The 18,481-nt window shown below is 40.6% G+C and overlaps 1 protein-coding gene across 2 annotated transcripts in view; it reads right to left on the reverse strand.

Annotated features, from left to right (window-relative positions):
* Positions 1-18,481, reverse strand: part of DOCK5 (dedicator of cytokinesis 5) — a 110,504-nt gene that overhangs the window by 34,250 nt on the left and 57,773 nt on the right. For both annotated transcript variants that reach the window (XM_040538166.1, XM_040538167.1), the window contains 21 exons: positions 17,544-17,679; positions 17,243-17,400; positions 16,496-16,577; positions 15,615-15,744; positions 14,817-14,889; positions 13,178-13,320; positions 12,568-12,693; positions 11,911-12,035; positions 11,289-11,387; positions 11,080-11,152; positions 10,099-10,202; positions 9,223-9,415; positions 8,240-8,337; positions 7,240-7,329; positions 6,293-6,393; positions 5,022-5,156; positions 3,921-4,032; positions 2,647-2,717; positions 1,593-1,699; positions 1,021-1,157; positions 221-316 (listed from right to left, as the gene is read on the reverse strand). In XM_040538166.1, coding sequence (XP_040394100.1) covers positions 221-316; positions 1,021-1,157; positions 1,593-1,699; positions 2,647-2,717; positions 3,921-4,032; positions 5,022-5,156; positions 6,293-6,393; positions 7,240-7,329; positions 8,240-8,337; positions 9,223-9,415; positions 10,099-10,202; positions 11,080-11,152; positions 11,289-11,387; positions 11,911-12,035; positions 12,568-12,693; positions 13,178-13,320; positions 14,817-14,889; positions 15,615-15,744; positions 16,496-16,577; positions 17,243-17,400; positions 17,544-17,679 — 2,389 coding nt within the window. The remainder of the gene's footprint in view (positions 1-220; positions 317-1,020; positions 1,158-1,592; positions 1,700-2,646; positions 2,718-3,920; positions 4,033-5,021; positions 5,157-6,292; positions 6,394-7,239; positions 7,330-8,239; positions 8,338-9,222; positions 9,416-10,098; positions 10,203-11,079; positions 11,153-11,288; positions 11,388-11,910; positions 12,036-12,567; positions 12,694-13,177; positions 13,321-14,816; positions 14,890-15,614; positions 15,745-16,495; positions 16,578-17,242; positions 17,401-17,543; positions 17,680-18,481) is intronic.

Raw genomic sequence — 18,481 nt, forward strand, 5'->3', positions numbered from 1 at the left:
GAAATCACAGCCACCTGTGACTCAGTCAAAATTGCTGTTAGAATAGAACAATTTGTATCCTAATACCAGCTCCAGAAAGCCACCCAAAGCCATGTTGTAGTGGCACAGAAGTGCTGCAGGAAGATGATTTCATAAACCACTCTACACACTGAAATCTCCCAGGAGAATTCCACTACAACAAAGGGTAAGGTAGTAAGGGAAGCAAGTAAATGGCTCTCACAATGTGTGGAGACTGCCTGCTCATTCCGATCACCGTGCGGTTTATTCTCCTTAGCAGGCGTTCCATGATCAGCTGGATGTGGACAGCAGTAGGCCCCTGGGGGATTCAATAAGGAAAATCTGAGACAATTCTTGATGTACACTATTCGATAGAGAGCTCCTTGAGCGGGAGGACTGCCCTGACAGTGGTTAATTGTTATCTGAAGATGCAAAAAAGACAACTTACTACACAACAGCAGTTGATTCAAATACTGCAGGTAGATACTTGGTGAGAGGTGGCAAAATTCATTTGTACCAGTTTCACTTGTTCATGCTGGCATAGCTGAACTGAACCGGGCAATGTGATTTGACATTTGTTCCCTGAACAATTCTTCAGTTCAAATTATTCTTTCCAAGGCACCTTGGAATCAATTTCCATGACTAATGTGGCAAATAACTGTACTCCCCTAACTGAATAATGACTGTTGCCCTTACTTCAACCAGAAACCCAATACTTAGATGGCTTGCTCCAAATAATTCAACGAGTCACCAGAGTAGCTGGGAATAACATTTTGGTTCCTAGAAGGAAAAGAAATTTTTCTTTGTACTGTAGTGACAGCCACCAATTCAATCTTTGCATAGCCCCTTTTCATTCAAACGCAGATACTTTATGTCCAAAGAGACTGAAAACAAAATACAGAGCAATACAGCATAAGTTGAGAACAGTCCTTCGCCCTAACTTAAAAAAAAAAAAAAAAAAAGAAAAGAAAAAAAAAGGAAGTATTAACCTTAATTTGCACCCTTGACAATTCACAAACTCACCACATCTTTCCGATCCAGAACTTCCAGAACACTGCTAAGGAGCTGTGAGCAGGCCTCATGATCAGGCTTGTTTGAATTGTCATCCAGCTGGCCGCTTAGTTGGTCTATTAGTAGAGGCAGGAGAGCATCTCTGCATTCTGAAAATGAAACAGCACCGTATCTTGCTCTCAAAGTCCTTCAGCATTTAGTATACATGGGTACCACACTGTAGCTTTCTGCTCTTAACTTTATCTTGGACACAAAAACATTTACCTAAATCCACCTGAGTTACCGCTGGCAGACTAGAAGAGACAAATAACCTGTAATGATACGCATTACAGCAAGCAAATTGCTCTCCTCTTGTCCCTTTCTAGATTAACATACTCAATCAGGATCCTACTTTTGCAACAACAGCAAAGTTTCAGATGTTCAGTTTTGGAGCCACTATTGGCAAGGAATACTTCTAAAGATGGATTTAGTTGTAGACTACCATTGATGGCTGATTTAAAGGACATGTAAACTTGAAAGACATTTTTTGTTGGTAAAGGTGCATGGCTCCATGGAGAAACCAGAGGTTTCAATGTGCTACTTACCTGACTGTTTAAACAGATCACTCTCGACTATCTTGGTCATGCAGTTTAGCTTCTGTCGAACTAACTGGTTGTCAGGAATACTTTGGATAAACTTGCTGAAGAGGACACTAGCGTGCAAACCACAAAGTAAGCAGATGGTCAGCATTTTCACCCAATGTGATTCCACCTACCCTTACACTGTCCTGCACCTGGGCAAGTCAAGCAGTTGTCACTGTGTTGACATGTCACCTGCAAGCAGTCTCCAGGTAAATTACTACAGAGCTTTAACTTAACTCATTTTCAAGAAAGGTAGCACAGGGCTCTCAGTCAAGCTGAACAGGGTTAAGCCTCTCAGTTAGAAGCTTGCATCCCAAGATACAACAGATATGCCACAAAAGCTTATAAATAGGAATACCATATGCCCTTCATTGCCAGCATAAAATAATCATACTCATACAAAATGAAAGCACAATTTTGCACTGCTGAAGCCTGAGACACTGCTAAGTACAATGGCAAGAGCATTTTCTTCCAGATGCCCCTTTCATCAAGAGTGATGACTCATTTTAATCTTATACTTCATTAAATTAAATCCCATGTACATTTGCTGTCTGTCTACTGTTTACTAGCAAATTATTAGTGTCAGAACAAGGAGGCATGAAAGGGAGGTTCTGGGTAAAGCTATGAATATTGAAGAACAGAAATCCACAGTCTTGTGAATTTCTTGAATTTGAATGAAACAAAAACGACTTTTGTTTTCTGTTTTGTCACATATTTCATTCTACCTCAGAAGCAATCATTAAGAATTGGTGGAAACTTCCATGGCATTTCCTCACATGGTTCTCCAGTCCTCAAATTTTGGTTTCAAACAAAAGTTCGTAAGAAAGAGCAGTTGAACTGCGTAGACTCCTTTGAACTAAACTGACTTCCTCTAAAGCCCTGCAAGGAGCTTCCTAAAAAATCATGCAGTATGTGCATTATCATGTCATAGTCACAGCTGCTGTTTTTAGGAACGTTTCCCAAATTTTCCCAATAGATGAATTGAGTTTGGAGGACAAACAAACTCAATAATGGTTACCTGAGCTCAACAGGGTCAAATACTAGTTTGACATCATTTATGATGCTTGGCAAATACTTTAAAGCTGCACCCTGCAAGAAAAAAAATAAAAAATTAAAAAGACAAAGCACACATGGAGACTGAGTTAGATTAAGTTAGATTAGCTCGTTCATTCTGAAAGCCAGTTCATTCACAACCTCAACAATGCCCATGGTTCACGTGGCAAATCCAGTTTTGGCAAGAGCAAATATGTGGACACCTGCAGAGAACTGGCTTAAGATCAAATTAATGCACCCGAAGAGCCTCCAGCAACCACACATCTGCAGTGCAGAGCAGGAAAGGTAAAGGAGGAAGCCTTTACCTTGTAGCCAAGTTGTACAGTTTTTGCAAACATCCTGCAGCTTCAGTGATTAAGCTCCTCATAGCCTGACATGAAAAGCACTATGTAAATTGACTCAGTGTTCTGTTTACTTTAGCATGTCCACATACACAGGAATACATTATCTAGGTCCTAGTGTGGCATTTATACGTGTAGCATCCAGGCACCTGGGTGCAACAGCAACTAAAGGTCTCTCGGTGAAGTTCCATGGCTGCTGCCAGCTGGAACTCTGATTACACAAGAATTAAAGTTGGGCTTCAAATGACCCAAATGCTAATTAGAAGTTTAGAATCAATCTTTCCTTCGAGCAGAGAAAGGCACGCTGGTTACAAGGACTATGAAGAAAACAATCTAAAGGCCTCATCACTTCCATCAATTTAGCCAGCTTTATTGCATGGCTGCTCTACTCCTTCTAAGAGCCCAAACACAAGGTTCATAATCCAGTTGACATCAGAAAGTCAAGCAAGTATAAGACCTAATATACGTTTAGGAACTGTCTGCTTCTTCAGCACTTTTATTCCCAGCATATGTTGATTTCTGCAGTGATCTAGCATTTCCATCTCCATTACCCACAAGCTCGGTGGTACTGGTTGAAGCATCTTCCACACTGTACTATATTCTATCTTGCTTGCTTGTTAGTTTTCATCCTAGCAGTTGCTGCAGGGTTTTCAGCAAAGCCACAGTTTTTGAATGTACAGAAAGCTCTCATCTTTATTTGATAAACTTTGCAGTTTAGATATTCCTTTAGATACTCCTTTCTTACATTCCATTCACTAAAACAGACATTCAGAGGATTCTGGTGTGACTCATCTGAATGGGTTTATGCACCTCCAAGCTTGTCCCTTCTTCTGCCTTCCCCCAGCTCTATCAGATGATCTCATAAAAGATAATACCTCTCCTTGCAAATCATGCATACCTTAATCTTGACAGCCTCCTCTAAAGGACGGTCCATGAGGACGTTGAAGGAGAGGAACAGCTTGCGTATCGCATCATTAAATTCATCCCCTTCTTCACTTTTCCCATAAAACCTACAAAAAACAGAAAGTGCTAGTTATATACATAAATCTAGGCTAATAGTGTCACAGTGTTTGAAACATAATTTTATCCTTTGGAAGAACCTCTCACATCAGTCTCCTTCCACAAAAAAATGAGTGCAAAAACGGCATTGAGGATTCTGCAGTTACTACAGTAGTAATTTCCTGATTAAACTTGTTACAAGGGAAAAGCTGTATTTTTCTAACTGCCATTGCCTCACAATTTTCTTGGGTTCCAAGAATCTAATAGCTCATTTCTGTCTTAAACAAAAAGACTTTCAACGCAGCCTACAAATCCTACTGACAACAACCAAACCAGAGAAGACTCCAGTTTATTCTTTGTCAATTGTGCCACAATGAACATGAGAAAAGGGTTCCAAACCTTCACTGTAAATTCTTCAAAATATGTTTTAAGACTACGGTAAAAACACTGTCATTGACCATATCCTAGACAATGTGTACCCCTCAATCACCTCACCTCCTAAGCAACAGCGTGTGCCTTTGTTTGCTGCAAGAAAATCAGGGAAAATGTGAAAAGCCACTGCATGCAATATGTGTACCTTTTTTTTTTTTTTTAAAGGGAATCTATGCAGGGCCTTCTCTGACACCACTAAATTATTTTTGCACATTATACATAACACATCTTGAAGAGTCCTTCAAAATGCAGAAGCTCCTTAAAATGAGGAAGTCATTCCATGCTTCATTTTTTTAAATTAAAAGGTTCTTTTCAAGTACTACCATACGCTGCCTTTAGCACGCTACAGATAACTACAAGGAATATCCTCTTCAAATTATTTATTTCAATTTTTACTCAATTTATTTTTTTTGAGCTGTAGACAAAGAGTAGAAACACACTCTTCTTTACAACTCAAGAGGTTTACAACTCCTGAGGACTAGCTGAAGAATATCCTCTCTGGTGGTATTAACTGGAAGCCCTGGCTTACAAAAGAGACATAATAAAGTTGGCAATGACAAAGCCTCACCTCAGGTACAATATTCGCGACTGAACAATGAACCGGAATAGGTACTTCAAGGCTTTCAGAGCAGCAAACAGCAATTCTGTCTTGCTGGAGTCATCGGCATTTCCCACATAGCAGTTCAGTACTTTAGTGAGTTTCCTTTGGAAAAACAAAAAGGGGAATAAAGACACAGTTAAGTATTTGTGTATGCCCAGCTTCCTTATTCCACAGAGGAACTATAATTAATCATTACATAACGAACAGCAGTTCCTCTTCGCAGCCTATTTTCTACTGAAGCTTTTGGCTCCTTGGGGGTGCCAGACTTTTATAACCAGTCCATGAATTTTCAGAAAACTAGCCTGAACCGTGGCTGCCAAGTTTGTCTACAAATTCCAGCTCCTTGACTTGTTCCTTTTTCCGTACAAGGAAGGGTTCAGGAACCTGGAAAACCCATTACTACTTAAATTGCTTAAATCTAAGCAAATGACAGCCTACGTGAGAGTTTCAATATATAGAGTGCAATCAGCATGTTTAAGCGCCGTAACAACATTTAGCCCTTCTCTGAAGCCTGTGGCCACCTCAACCTGCCTGGCTGCAGGCAGACAGTGGGGGCAAATGCCTTTCTTATCTCTGCCACCATCAACCACAAAGTCACTCGCATCATTTCAGCTGCGTGGTTCTGCTTCTGCTCCCCATGACCCCATTCAAACATACCACTAAGTTTGCAGCAGAGAATACACAGAATATGTCAAACTGTCTTCTGCTCAAAGTACTTTGAGGGGGGGTTGCAAGGACCAGGGCAGACAATGGCAGGACAAAGCAGTTCCATCAAGCAGCAATACCTATTAGAACAGGTTTCTAATGAATTTGTATTCCTTGATCAAATTTTCCCTCCCTACAATGACTTACAATATTTTCCATACACACTGACTGTATTAAACTTGGTTTTGATAGTAAAGCAGACTGAAAAACACAAAGACCCTTTGAGAACACACACAAATAATGAAAATAGACAGAGGACTAGAGGTCAAAAGAGAGTCTGAATCACATGTCCTGATGCAGTGTTTTCCATAATAGTGATGTCTTTCCCCTGCAGAAAAAATCTGATAATAGAAACTTTTTACAAGGTAAAAAGGGCAATTACAGAGTTTCTTTCTCTCCTGAAAGCAGAGAAGAATAGGGACAAACCCAGTCATCTGGTCTATGCTGCTTTGATCACATTAGTGTCATTTACTGAAAGTATCCGAAGCGCTGCCTGAGTGACAGCCTGTGGGTTTGTGGTTACCAATACTTACATGTATGCCAGGGTTGCACTGAAGTGCTTGTAAATGTAAGTTTCAAGTACAGGGTTGAAATGCTGGAACTTGATGTCTCCGATTAAAGAAATAATAAATACCTGTGAAAATTCAAAAGGAGACAAATGTACAGAGCTGCACAATCTTTAACTAACTGCATCACAACTTAGTCTCTAATCAAGTAATTTATTTTGTTTGATCATAGTTTTTCTTTGTTTTTCTAATAACATTAATACTACACATCACACTGTTCACTTTCTGACTAATACTGATACGTGTGTGTGTGACCACATCATTTCTCAGAGGGAAGGCAGCTCACATCAGCATTTAGATAGGAAATCTTAGGGCTAAGGGCAGGTACTCCATGAAGCAGTCATTATATGACAGTCATAGCACAGGATTAAATAGGCACAGAGCTGCTGAAGGCTGTTTTTCAAAGCTAATAAATGATTCTTTTCAGGCTGGAACTTCTCAGTCCTGCTACTACAATGACACGTTAGAGCTAGGACATTCTGTCCCCCTTTGGTCACTAGCCCCAACCAATGTCAGCTGGATACATCTGGCTTCACTTTTCTTCCTGAACTGTCAACTTGTTGATCGGCGCCAAGTACACAAGTTTGTTACTGCACACCAAAGCCCCTGCCTTTCACACTCATATGAAACAGCCTCTCCAAATATCCTGAAAGTTTCCTGTGAAGTCTTTTACTCGTTTATTATTATCCTTCTATAAACTTTCGTAACAGAATTCATCCTTAATGCATTAAGTACTGGGTTAGGATTTATGGTGCGTAGGCTCTATCCCACCACTGTGACTCCAAACAAGTCACTTCTCTTTTAAGCTCTTTGGAGTGAAATACCAATCATCCACCCAAGGGAGGAATCATGAATAGACTGAAAATGTGGCCAGAAAACAAACACACAAAATTCACCCAAAAAAAGTCACTCACCAGTGCATCAAACACAAGGAAGTCATAGGTTTCATTTTCTGACATTTCCATCATTATGTTGAAAAGCGCATCAAGGGTGTCTTGCAAAAACTAGAGGAAAAAATAGTAAAAGGGTAAGAAAAGAGTATTACTTCTGTAACCTTGCACAAGAGTCTGTTCTTTTGGATCATTTTTCCCTCTCCAGCCTAGCTCAGTTGAACTGTAGAAGTTGTACACAAAAGAACACTGAAAAAGGGATCTTAGTCCTGTGTTCATTCACATGCTGTTCGTGATGATCATGCTATTATCCCTACTGGCAGGAGAAAGGGGGACTTTTTCTTATCAGCTTTGATTGTCCACACTTTCTTTTCTGTTCTACTACCTTTTTATCTAGCCTGTCATGCAAGAGCAAAGGTCCATGCTGCTGAATACAGCTTGCACTAGGCCAAATCCATGTAGCTGCACTTTGCACTGGGCCAAATCAACCCCAATTACAAAATGTCATGCTGTAGTACAGCGTATGGAGACTGGTTTGCAATGACACAGCACTTCAGTTGCTCAGCAATTAAAACAGGTAAAGCCATGACCTTGCATAATCCCAAAAGATCCACACTGAGAACCACAGGAAACTTCACCTCCTAACTCCCTCAGGTCATTTTCTCTGGTGCTTCCCCACCTATTCCCCACTCTGACTAGAGGGTCTTTGAGTCTTTTCTGCATTCTGTTCCTAGATCCACAGCAGGTCCCCATTCACAAAGGCGGAGCAGAGCCACTACTGGAAATTAACAGCTAGGCTTTGCATTTATCTTCTCTTTTGCAAGATCACATGGGAAAACAAAGTCACCACCACCTCCTTGATTCTCTTAACATTTAACTTCTGTAATTCTGCTGAATTCCACTAATGAGAGCTCTTGGGACAAAGAATACATTTTTGTTCTGCTGTTACTTAGCAGCTAGAAAAAACAGCTATCTTAGCATACAGAGAGAACTTTTGGGTACAACGCAATATACCTTTGCATACCTTTACAATTTCTCCTCCTTCCACCTCCATGAGCTTCCTTAGGTTGTGGGCTATGTTCTGAGAGTTGGAACGCCAGTTCAACAAACCCAGCAGGTCAACTAGCAAGGGCAGAACATCAGCAATTAGAAACAGATTACAACAACACAGCTGACTTAATGGCTGCAGAACAATACAGAAAAAGTACTAGAGGTTATTTTTAGAATCAGCTTATAAGGAAAACTCACACTGATGTACAGAACATTACCTTGAGGTGGCTGCTCTGTCTTGGCAAGAGAGTTTTGCTATTAATGGAAAACCTTGGCGTAATTTGATAACATAGGGCATTTGGCAAACAATTTTGCAGGCTTCTCATTCACTCAAGAGAAGATCCATCAAGCTGGGGCATTTATTAGAGTGTATGACTTTTCTTACTAATGCTCTGTGTTTGCTCTAGAGCAGCAACTAGACAATGAAATTCAGATTCGGCCCGCTTGCACACGGATGTATCAGTATGGCATTTAGCTTAAGCAAACTGGCGTGGCTCAGACTACAAGCAGAACAGCTCTTGCCCATCTTCCAGCAGCTACACATGTACACCTTGATGGAGTCACAGCTGGTGTCTTTTCACATGCCTCTTTCCCAAAGTCAGAGAGTATATTATACCAAGAGCCTCCCCTAACTGTGCTAGCTTCCTTAACTCATTTCAATCTCACAACACGTACCAGCACGTACTGTATTGATTCACATATGTACAACAACCTTTATTTTGGCTACTTTGCATAACAGCATGCCGAAGAGATTAGTTTTAATGGCTACATTCTTGACAAGCAAGAGAAAAAAGATAATTAACATTTAACAAAGGATTCTGAACCCACATTTACACTGTCACTGACAGGTACCATTTCTATACAAGCTGACAAACCCACTAGATTTAACATTGGTAGTTTAGATAAAATTAGATAAAATACAGCATGTATTAGCATCCCAGTGGTGTCAAGACCTACCATTCTGGGTGAGTTTGGTGGAGCAGATCAAAGTGGCAATCTGGAAGCTGTCTTTCGTGCTATCTTTAGTGGGTGTGAAGTTGGCTAGATGGTGCAGATTTTTCCCTGAAGGGGCCTCCTTCTCCTCCATTTCCATTTTTGTACAAGGAAGGGTTAAATAGCATTTAGCATCTTCCATTTTCTTGTTATCACCCTGTTGGTTGACCACAAGAATGAAAAGGGTTATCTCACATGCTGAGAACACCTCATCTGACCTCTTTCTCATCTGCAGACACCTTACGACCATACACACCTCAACGCAGTGACAGCCACAGGCGGCTTTAAACATTTTTTTGTGCCTAGAGCTTACTTACATTGTCTGTTTGGGTTTCTAACTTTAAAGAACAGAAGCTGCCCATACACTGCCAATAAACTAAGCTCGTTTTGAGTGGCACAAGCCACAGAATTTCGGAGGTTCACCCTTCTCCCCATACACACACACACTTTGTTGCTTTCTACAGCAGTGCGTTAGCTTTTTCCTTTTACTGAGATTAAAGGCACCAGGACCTTCTTCCTGTCACATACCGATCTTGTAAGGCAGGTGTTCACCAGGCCTGTTTACTGCATGCTGTCTACATGAATGATGTTAGAGGAAAAACGCTCTTTACAGATACGCACTAGGACAGACCAGATTTGCAGTTAGAAAACTGAGCAGTGAAAGCAGAGCTGATGGTAACTTACAAAAAAAGGTTACTGTCCTATTATCCTGGAAGAGATTATTAAAAATCTCTGCAATGATACAACAGTGTTTACACTGCTAGGAAAAAAAAAAAATCAGCCAACACAGTTGTTTTGATTAGTTAAACAAAAGTTAAGGAGTGCAAATGCCCAAGCTACCTTATAAACAATCAAGTTGTGTTTGCCATCCTGGAGCGTTGTTCCATCTGCATTCATCAACTTCACAAAGCCCATGCCAAATGCTCTCTCAGACTTATCCCGAGCTGTAAACAGAAAAAAAAATCTTTATTAGTAATCATCTTATTTATGTCCATACTGTCCACAGTGCAGCTGGGTAACTACAGCAGCTTCTTTATTTAATAACATCACATGATAATGCAATGGAAGCAGCATACTTGGTGACCCACAGCGGAAAGAGCTCTCTTCCCTTCCCTTTAGCAGGTATCTGGAGTTACCCAGAAAAAACTTCCTCTCTGAAGCTTCTCTCCCCACACAATTTCAGTGGCTAGTTGTCCTGCTGGATGGACGTATATAATTGTATACACAAATTTTGATTAGGATTTTGCAAATCTATCTGTAAGCTATGGATGTGGAAGTGTGTCACTCCATCTCCCAGGCGCCATAAGAGATTTTTTTTTCCTTAGTCTTTCAAGGGATCAGTCTAACATCATTGATCTCTTTTCACAGGGTTCTGAAGAAGTCTGATGAAACCCCTGGCTCTAAACTTTCTCATTTGCCTTTCATTTGCTTAATTAAGTTAACAGAAATCTTTCTATAAGAAGATCATTAGAGTCCTACCAAACCTTGCACTGAATTTTGTGAAGGACTTAAAAGAAATCAACAACAAACACTGAAAAACAAAACATACACTGAGAAGCCAAGTACCAACAAGCATTAACAACTGTCTTCCAAGGAGGGTCATTGCTCCCTACCTAATACAAGTTTTAGACCAAAACCAGCCCCAAACCCTTTCCTAAGACTGTGAAGTTTCAGGTTTTTTGTTTGTTTTGCTTTTGCTTCCAATAAAATCCACAGCACTGGAAATAAGTAGAAATGCAAGTGCTACACCTTTAGTGGATACTCAAAATTTCAACAAGAGCAGCAAAAATACTTCTGTCAGTCTTCTTTTCTGATACTCACATTCCTGTGACGACCGATGACGAAAAGTGAATCTTAAATGGCAACGACTGACTTCCTCTATTGCAATGGACACCTGCACATGATAATACAAAGAAAAAAATGCAGCACCAGCATTCTCTCTCTCCAGAGAGATTATGATGCACCTACTAATGTTAAGCTAGTTCCATTTTCTACACAATAGAGGAAGACTGTAAATTGCACACACTTACCTTCACAGTTTCATACCAGCAAGGTTGCTTGACTTGATAATAAACAACAGACTTATATTCGGAGACACCTTCATAACCAGCACCAGGATGGATAGCTTTCTTTGGACAAAAAGACAAGGGGTACGGGGAAAAAAAAGAAAAGGTAAGGTCTAGAATGAAAGAAAAAAGTATCTTAGGTTGGAAATTTCAAAGCATGTAGCTGGCAGAGTTGCTCAAAGTCTATGCTTCACAGTCAAGGAAACCATGTCACCACTTTGGGTGGTGAGGCACTGGAATAGGTTGCCCAGAGAAGCTCTGGATGCCCCATTCCTGAAGGTGCTCAAGATCTGGTTGGATGAGGCCCTGGGCAACCTGGTCTAGTGGGTGGCATCCCTGCCTATGGCAGGGGTTTGGAACTAGAAGATCTTGAAGGTCCCTTCCAACCCAAGTCATTCTATGATTCTTTTTTTACTCACATCTGTTATTAATGTAAAAAAAAATAGTGACTAAATCACCTATAGTATCTCTTGTTCATTATCATACAGTTCTTGCATACAGTTGAAGAATAAATAAGGTCCTGCCCAGCAGAGCTATCATCTATCAAACTGAGCAGCCTTGTTATATCTCACAAAGGCCATCATACCTCTTGGAGATTGCCATCTTCATCATGTACAGACATGGTGACTTCTACATTCTTGGGAGTCTTCTTCTTGCCTTTGTCAAACTCTCCTTGTACCAGGGTGACATAGATATCATTTCGAACATCACCTAAAATTCATAGCACTAAATGAGTCCTTTTCATTGCACGGACAATTGTAGAAGATAACATCCTAGGGTACCACATCATCCTACTCCTCTTCATAGCCTTTGCTGATACCAGTTAATTGATGACATTCAACATCACATCATCCATTGCAACATCACTGCATCTTCACCTCGAATAACACAAAAGTACCACGTTTTCATGTAACAGTTTTTAATGCTGTGAGCTCTATCCATTTAGACCAGTGAGGTGTAAATCCATTTTGAATGGATTAAATAAAGCACGGTCAAAACTGTATACAGCAAAATCATTTTTTGTCTAAACAGATATTTTCCTCCAGAGTACAAAGACTATTATTTTTCATTTGTTTCTGAAAGGAAGATTTTTCACAAAAAATAAGAGATCAGCTTGAAATTTCAAGAAAAGTGAAAACAAATTGGTTTTCAGCTAGTTTTATAATAAATCTGTTCATGGAAGAAATTCCAGAATTTCACACCTCTTTTACCCCACCGAAGTATGGAGGCATTTGGGACCTACCAGGCAGAATTATCTCAGGGAATCCCATTTTGCGAGCCACAGCAGTTGATCTGTCTACAAGGTGGGAAAAATCCTTCTGAACCTGTGCTAGATCGCCAGGAAGCAGTTTCAGGGAGACCCAAAGACCTACGAAAAGAAGGGTAACGTTTACTTACTGAAAAAAATAGTATGAAAACATGAAACTATGGTTCTTGTACTTGAACATGAACATGAAACATGAAAACGCACTAGTGAGTAAAAGCCAGACACACAAGCAACTGCAGAAGAATCCAGAAGAAAGCACTTGGAATATGCAATCAGCTACGTTCACTTCCAAATACTGTATGCACATATAAAAAAAAGTACTACGTTTGTAGCAAGTAAGTCATCAGCTAGAAAGACGACTTTTTTTTTTCACCTGAGTAAGAACAACTTGTTTTTAATCTTTTTAGCTCCCAGTGTGCTGGGATGGCTGTCATTACAAAGACCATAGGTTTGGCTCAGGGTAGGCAGCAAACTCCAGTAAGCATTGATCTCTGGACTTTCACGAGCCATTTACTTTCCTTTTTAAGCAAGGGGAACCTTTCCCCACACCAGGTTTTCGCATCAGCTTCTCGCCTGACTGCTGTACCTTGCCCTTTATGATTCACTTCCTTTGCAGCGATGACTTTGTTGAAGACAGAAGTGAGGGGCTCATTTTCTCCAATCACATGGGAAGTTATCAGTGGGGACATAATTAGCTGTCGCTGTCTGATGTATGTTTCCATGGCAATCCTGCGAAGAACAACAACAGACTGGGAAGCAGACATGGAAGCAACATCAAGCATGTGCTCTGCAAGACAAGGGCTGGCCAACAGCTGACTAATTTCCAAATATATATATATTTTTAAATAAAAGTTTTTCCTTCACCTGCCTAAACCCAATGGAAATACATCTAACCTCTCAAACGAGGAGCTATGTCAGTGCTAGCTCAGGCTTAAAATAAGTAACATGGGCCTCCTAAAAGACTCCATGAACATTTTTATCAGACTGAAATAGCAGCCTTCAGAACAACCATAAACAAAGGCAGGTCTCCTTTGTTCTTTCTCCCATCCACAGGCTGACTTGCAGAATAAGTCTGGCTGAGTGTCACCATGCAGCAACAGCTCACCACGTAGGGCCCTGCGCTCCCATCGGGTGAATTGAGCCCTGAATTCAGGTGGGCCTCTGAGTCGTCCCTAAGAGATTACGTAGATTAACTAGTCTTAAATTAATATCACTCTAATGACATCACATGGGACCTGTCCCTAGTCACAAACACATCCAGTGAGCCTGGATCTAGAACCAGATTTCACTCCTCTTCCAACATCATCAATAATGAACCAAGTATTTCCACAGACTCCTCACCCCAGTAGAAGTGTCCAGATTTGGATCTAAACTCAACCTCATTAGAATATAGAGGAAAAAAGAAAAAAAAGTAGGAGACTAACATCATTCTGCAAAAAGACATCCTTCTTTGCAGCCTTTCAGGTCCTGAGAGGGTAGGGGGAAAAAACACACACAAAAAAACCCATACAACAATCTCCCCTGAAAATACCTTGCAACAACATACGGCTACACCAAATGGACTGCTGTATTTAGGCCTGTAACAAGCTGATTCTACCCAAACAAGCTTCCTTTTAATTTACTGTAATGTGCTGAAAAAGTGAGCAATCAGAAAGCAGGCTGAACACACAAGTTCTAGCATTACAGAAACTCAAAAGACAGCGGGGCTTGAATTTCTTTCCCAGAAAGAGAGAGAAATCCCTTTTTTATTCTTCTCTGACCCACCTTTACAAGGCAATCTGGAAAGTTACAGGCTGACAATACACAGGGTGCTGCACAGCAGTGACAACAAGGATTGTGTTCCCTGTGTGCTCAGGTGTTTCTCAAAATCTTGCCTCAGACTCAAAACAGTTTTTAAGGTCACATCCCCTAGACCCCACAACATTATTTTGCACTGTATTCTTCTTTCTTACTTTGGATGATATGGATATCAAAGCAGTTTCAGCTGCATTGCCAAGACTCCCTAAGTAATTTACCCTATCATACAGACATGTAAATCAAGGGGAACAAAAGTGTCAAAGGACTGACAAAAATCTTTTCCTTCAAAAAGCTGACTACTGCCATTAGCTAATCTATTTGTAGAGACCTTGGTATGCTGCCAGGTTCCATACAAATTCATCCTTCTCTGAAGGACAGCTGGCTTAAATGAGCCAGATATGGGATGAACTCTGAAGTCCAGTACTTACTGCTGAAACGGAATAAAATGTTGCTTTTCCTCGTCATCCACCTTTCCGTGTATGATATCAGTTATGTCCATCACTGCAACAACACAAATTCAACACACAGTTCTGCCAAGTTGCTAAAGAGAATACAGAGAGCTTTCCCCTACCAGAATGGAAAAAAATAGTTGCTTAGTTTGGTCCAGTGCCACTAATGACAGCAATACAGAAGGCCACTCTCATCGTTAAAACTTTTTAGCAAGCATCTTTTCATCGATGCTGAAGTCAGCACACAGTAGTGAATGTGAATATTTTTGCTGATAAAAAAACAGATGAGACTCAGGTATTTCAAGGTAAAAAAATACATTCAGGTTTCAAATTCTGATTATTTTGAAATTGTTTTTCCCACTAATCTCAAGCAAGTCTCTTCACAAGAGATCATACAAACTGAACAGGAATTGGATGTCTCATCCACCAAAGCTCCTTAAAAAAAAAAATCCAGCTTTATCTTACTCGTTGTGAGGAGCAAATCCCTCTTTAGCAAAGATCTGAAAAGTCTACTGCACCGAGAGCAGTGTGTTATCTCTTTAGATGGTGACAAACCAAAAAGTGAACGCTGACAGCGTGTCATCTTCATTTACTGCTTTAATTGAAAGATTTGAAAGGAGCACTGTACACAGCTCAGTATCAGAATCTCCGTTCTGAAGACAGAGACGCTGACAGAAAGAGGTTAATAGGCTTTGCTGGTGTACAGCTTATGTTTCCTAACCCACTGGCCCACCCACTGGACCATGTTCTTTTCTCCCATGACTGAATTTGTCATACCTGCCACACCAAACGGTCTCCGAAGTCCACATGTATGTTTCTTCCCATCTTTTAGCTCCATATGCCCCACCCTCACAATCTGACACACCAAGCTGATTTTCGGTCTGATCAAGTCAGAACTGCTTAAATCCTAGAAATCAGTTAAAATAGAGTTACATCAATCTGCTTTGTGAAAGGAGAAACAGCCAGAAGGTAAAACACTTCTTGTTAGGTTGTAAACATCTTTAAAAGGAACTCTCCTCTTTAAAATAAAAGTAAAAACAATTCCCTTTGAGACCTAGGAAAATGACCTGCTAGTGTATCTGTAGTAATTTCCACACAGCAATTCCTATATATCCTACTACTCTTTGAGTACCCCAGTAACAGTACTGAAAGGAGAGTAAGTGGTGTTAACTGCCAGCACACTAGATCCACTGACAAGGCACTTAGTTTGTGCCACTGTTGCTACTTGTCAGAAATTATTCCAGTCATATAATTCCATTAACATCTTGTGGCAAATAAATTCTAATACAGAAGAGAATCAGCAAAGCAATGGGCTGAAAAACAAAACAATTCTAATCTCAAGCCTAGATTTTCAGTACAGTTAGGCTTTGGAAGAGAAGTGCCTAACAGGATTCATCAGCACTCATTGACAGTGCAATTTCAAAGTAATAGACCTTTACTACTGCTTTGGACTGACATACCACAAAACGCTTCTCAGAAGCATTCCTCTGAGGCTGCCTCTAAGATCTTAACTGTCCATGAAAACACCTTAAAATGTCCCATGTGGCTCCTCTCTGCCAGGGGTGGGAAGGAAAGGAAAGGAGGGGAAAGGGAAAGAATCCAGGACTCATGTCTGCAGCATGGGGAAGAATTTCCAGGATGCAAATACAATAACTTACAGTGAAGACTGCTTGAAGGTTATTTAGCTTCTCAATTTCTTTAGGCATCCCATTACTGCCCCAACGAACCAGGTAATTTTCACTACCAAAAAAAGAAGCAAAAAATAAAATAAAATCAACACCTGACATTCCCGTTACCTAGGAAAAAGCTCAAAAGCATTTTGATCTTTTAGGAGTATCTGAAAAGCTCTGCCAAAATATTCTATGCCAACGCGATTCTGAGAGACTGGAGACAGGCATGGAGAGAATGGGTACTCTCAGCTACTTCCTCTTACAACTGGGACCGCATCTCCACACCCGATAACTTCAGCGATGGAGACAGAGGGTGCCTGACACCTACATGTTTCCTTGATAAAGTTTTTCATATCTTCCCTGACCAGTACTAAATAACCAGCTCGTAGGTGTGAAATTGCACCGACGTGACAGCAAATATCATGCCCATACGTTACCAGAAGGGAAGCAATGAATCAATTGTCTCAAATATAGTGAAAACACTAGGGAAATTTAAGAACATAGACAATCTGGGATTTCACTAATGTATCACAGAAATGACCAGCTTTACGAAGGGGAGTGCATGTGCTCAGAACCTTGGTTTCTTACCAGAAGTCAAATAACCCCCTTCCATACCACCACTGGAGCAGCAACCAACAGAACTGAGAAAAACTACTCTGCTGGCTCTTCCTTTCTAACTTGCATTGGCTTCCTTACAATGACTAAATTGCTTCTGTACATACAAAAAAAGCCTACCTGATGAATTTGGAGAGGTCAGGATCATAGAGGCTCATTAACAGCTCTGCATCTTCTCCAATATTGCAGACAAAATTCTTGAAGTTTACATACAGGCTATACGTGTGTGTTGTGTTGAATATTGGCTGCCCTCGGAGGTCCAAATTCTGTTGCAGGGACTGCAAAGAAGGACAGTACTCCCATTAAAAACAACATAAACTTAGTTATGCTGCCCAAGTAGCACAATATCCTTAAGAAGAATGTACAAATACAGTGGGTACTAGTTACTTGAAGAGGGCAAAGCCAGCACCAAGAGATGTACCTTCTCTTCCTGGATTCTTTCATCAATCCTTTTGGATGCGGTTTCATGGGCCTTGAAGAGAGAGATTGTGCTGGTTTCATCTGGGTCTAAGATGTTCCCATTGTCATCTCGTACAACCAGGTCCAAACCTAGGATCCTGAGCAGCATGCAAACCAGAGGACAAAAGACGTGACATAATATATAGGAAGCAGAGGTGACAAAGAGCACAAACCACTGACCAAGCTCTAGGCAGCAAACTGACTCCAGTAATCACACTGCTGGTTTTCCTATCTAGAAATGCTGTCCTCTCATTCCCCCACCACTAGTTTTCCCATTAAAGGGAAAAATAATTAGTCAGGTAACTTTATGCTAGGATGACACCACCTCTGTTCTCACTTAAACGTATTTAAAATAAACAGGTAGGTATAACTACAAAGCTTATGGGTTATGGCTAATTATTACTCTTTGCCATAAGCTTTTTTCTTAATTGACTTATTTGACCTGAATCAAGTCTGACAGGTAGATAAATGAGTTCTGGAGACAATCTCTGTTCTGTATAAACCGATGAAAGGTGCACTTTTGGTGGCCTATAGAATCGCATTACTCAGTTGCTGATAAAGCAGTTTAGTTCATTAGCAGTATCCAAATCCTGGCTCCAGATAGCCAGGCACAAATTGTGCTCCATGGGAAATGCCACCCTGTGCCAGCAGCTCTGCAGAATTAAGACAGGTTAGGCTTCCTGCCAAGTTAAAGAGAATGCTGGCATATGAAGAACCAACTGCTATGTGCCCACCTGCCAGGTTAGCCATGTTCTGATGGGAACAGAAAGCTGTTATCCCCTTTCCAAGGGAAAACATTGAGCCTGATTCAGTGTTCTCCTCGTGTGGTTATTTACACCATTTTGTATTAATAAACATCTATATCCATTCTCACAACACAGTTCCAGAGCTTTCAGTGGG

Source organism: Cygnus olor, chromosome 27, assembly GCF_009769625.2.
Source record: "Cygnus olor isolate bCygOlo1 chromosome 27, bCygOlo1.pri.v2, whole genome shotgun sequence".
NCBI lineage: Eukaryota > Metazoa > Chordata > Aves > Anseriformes > Anatidae > Cygnus > Cygnus olor.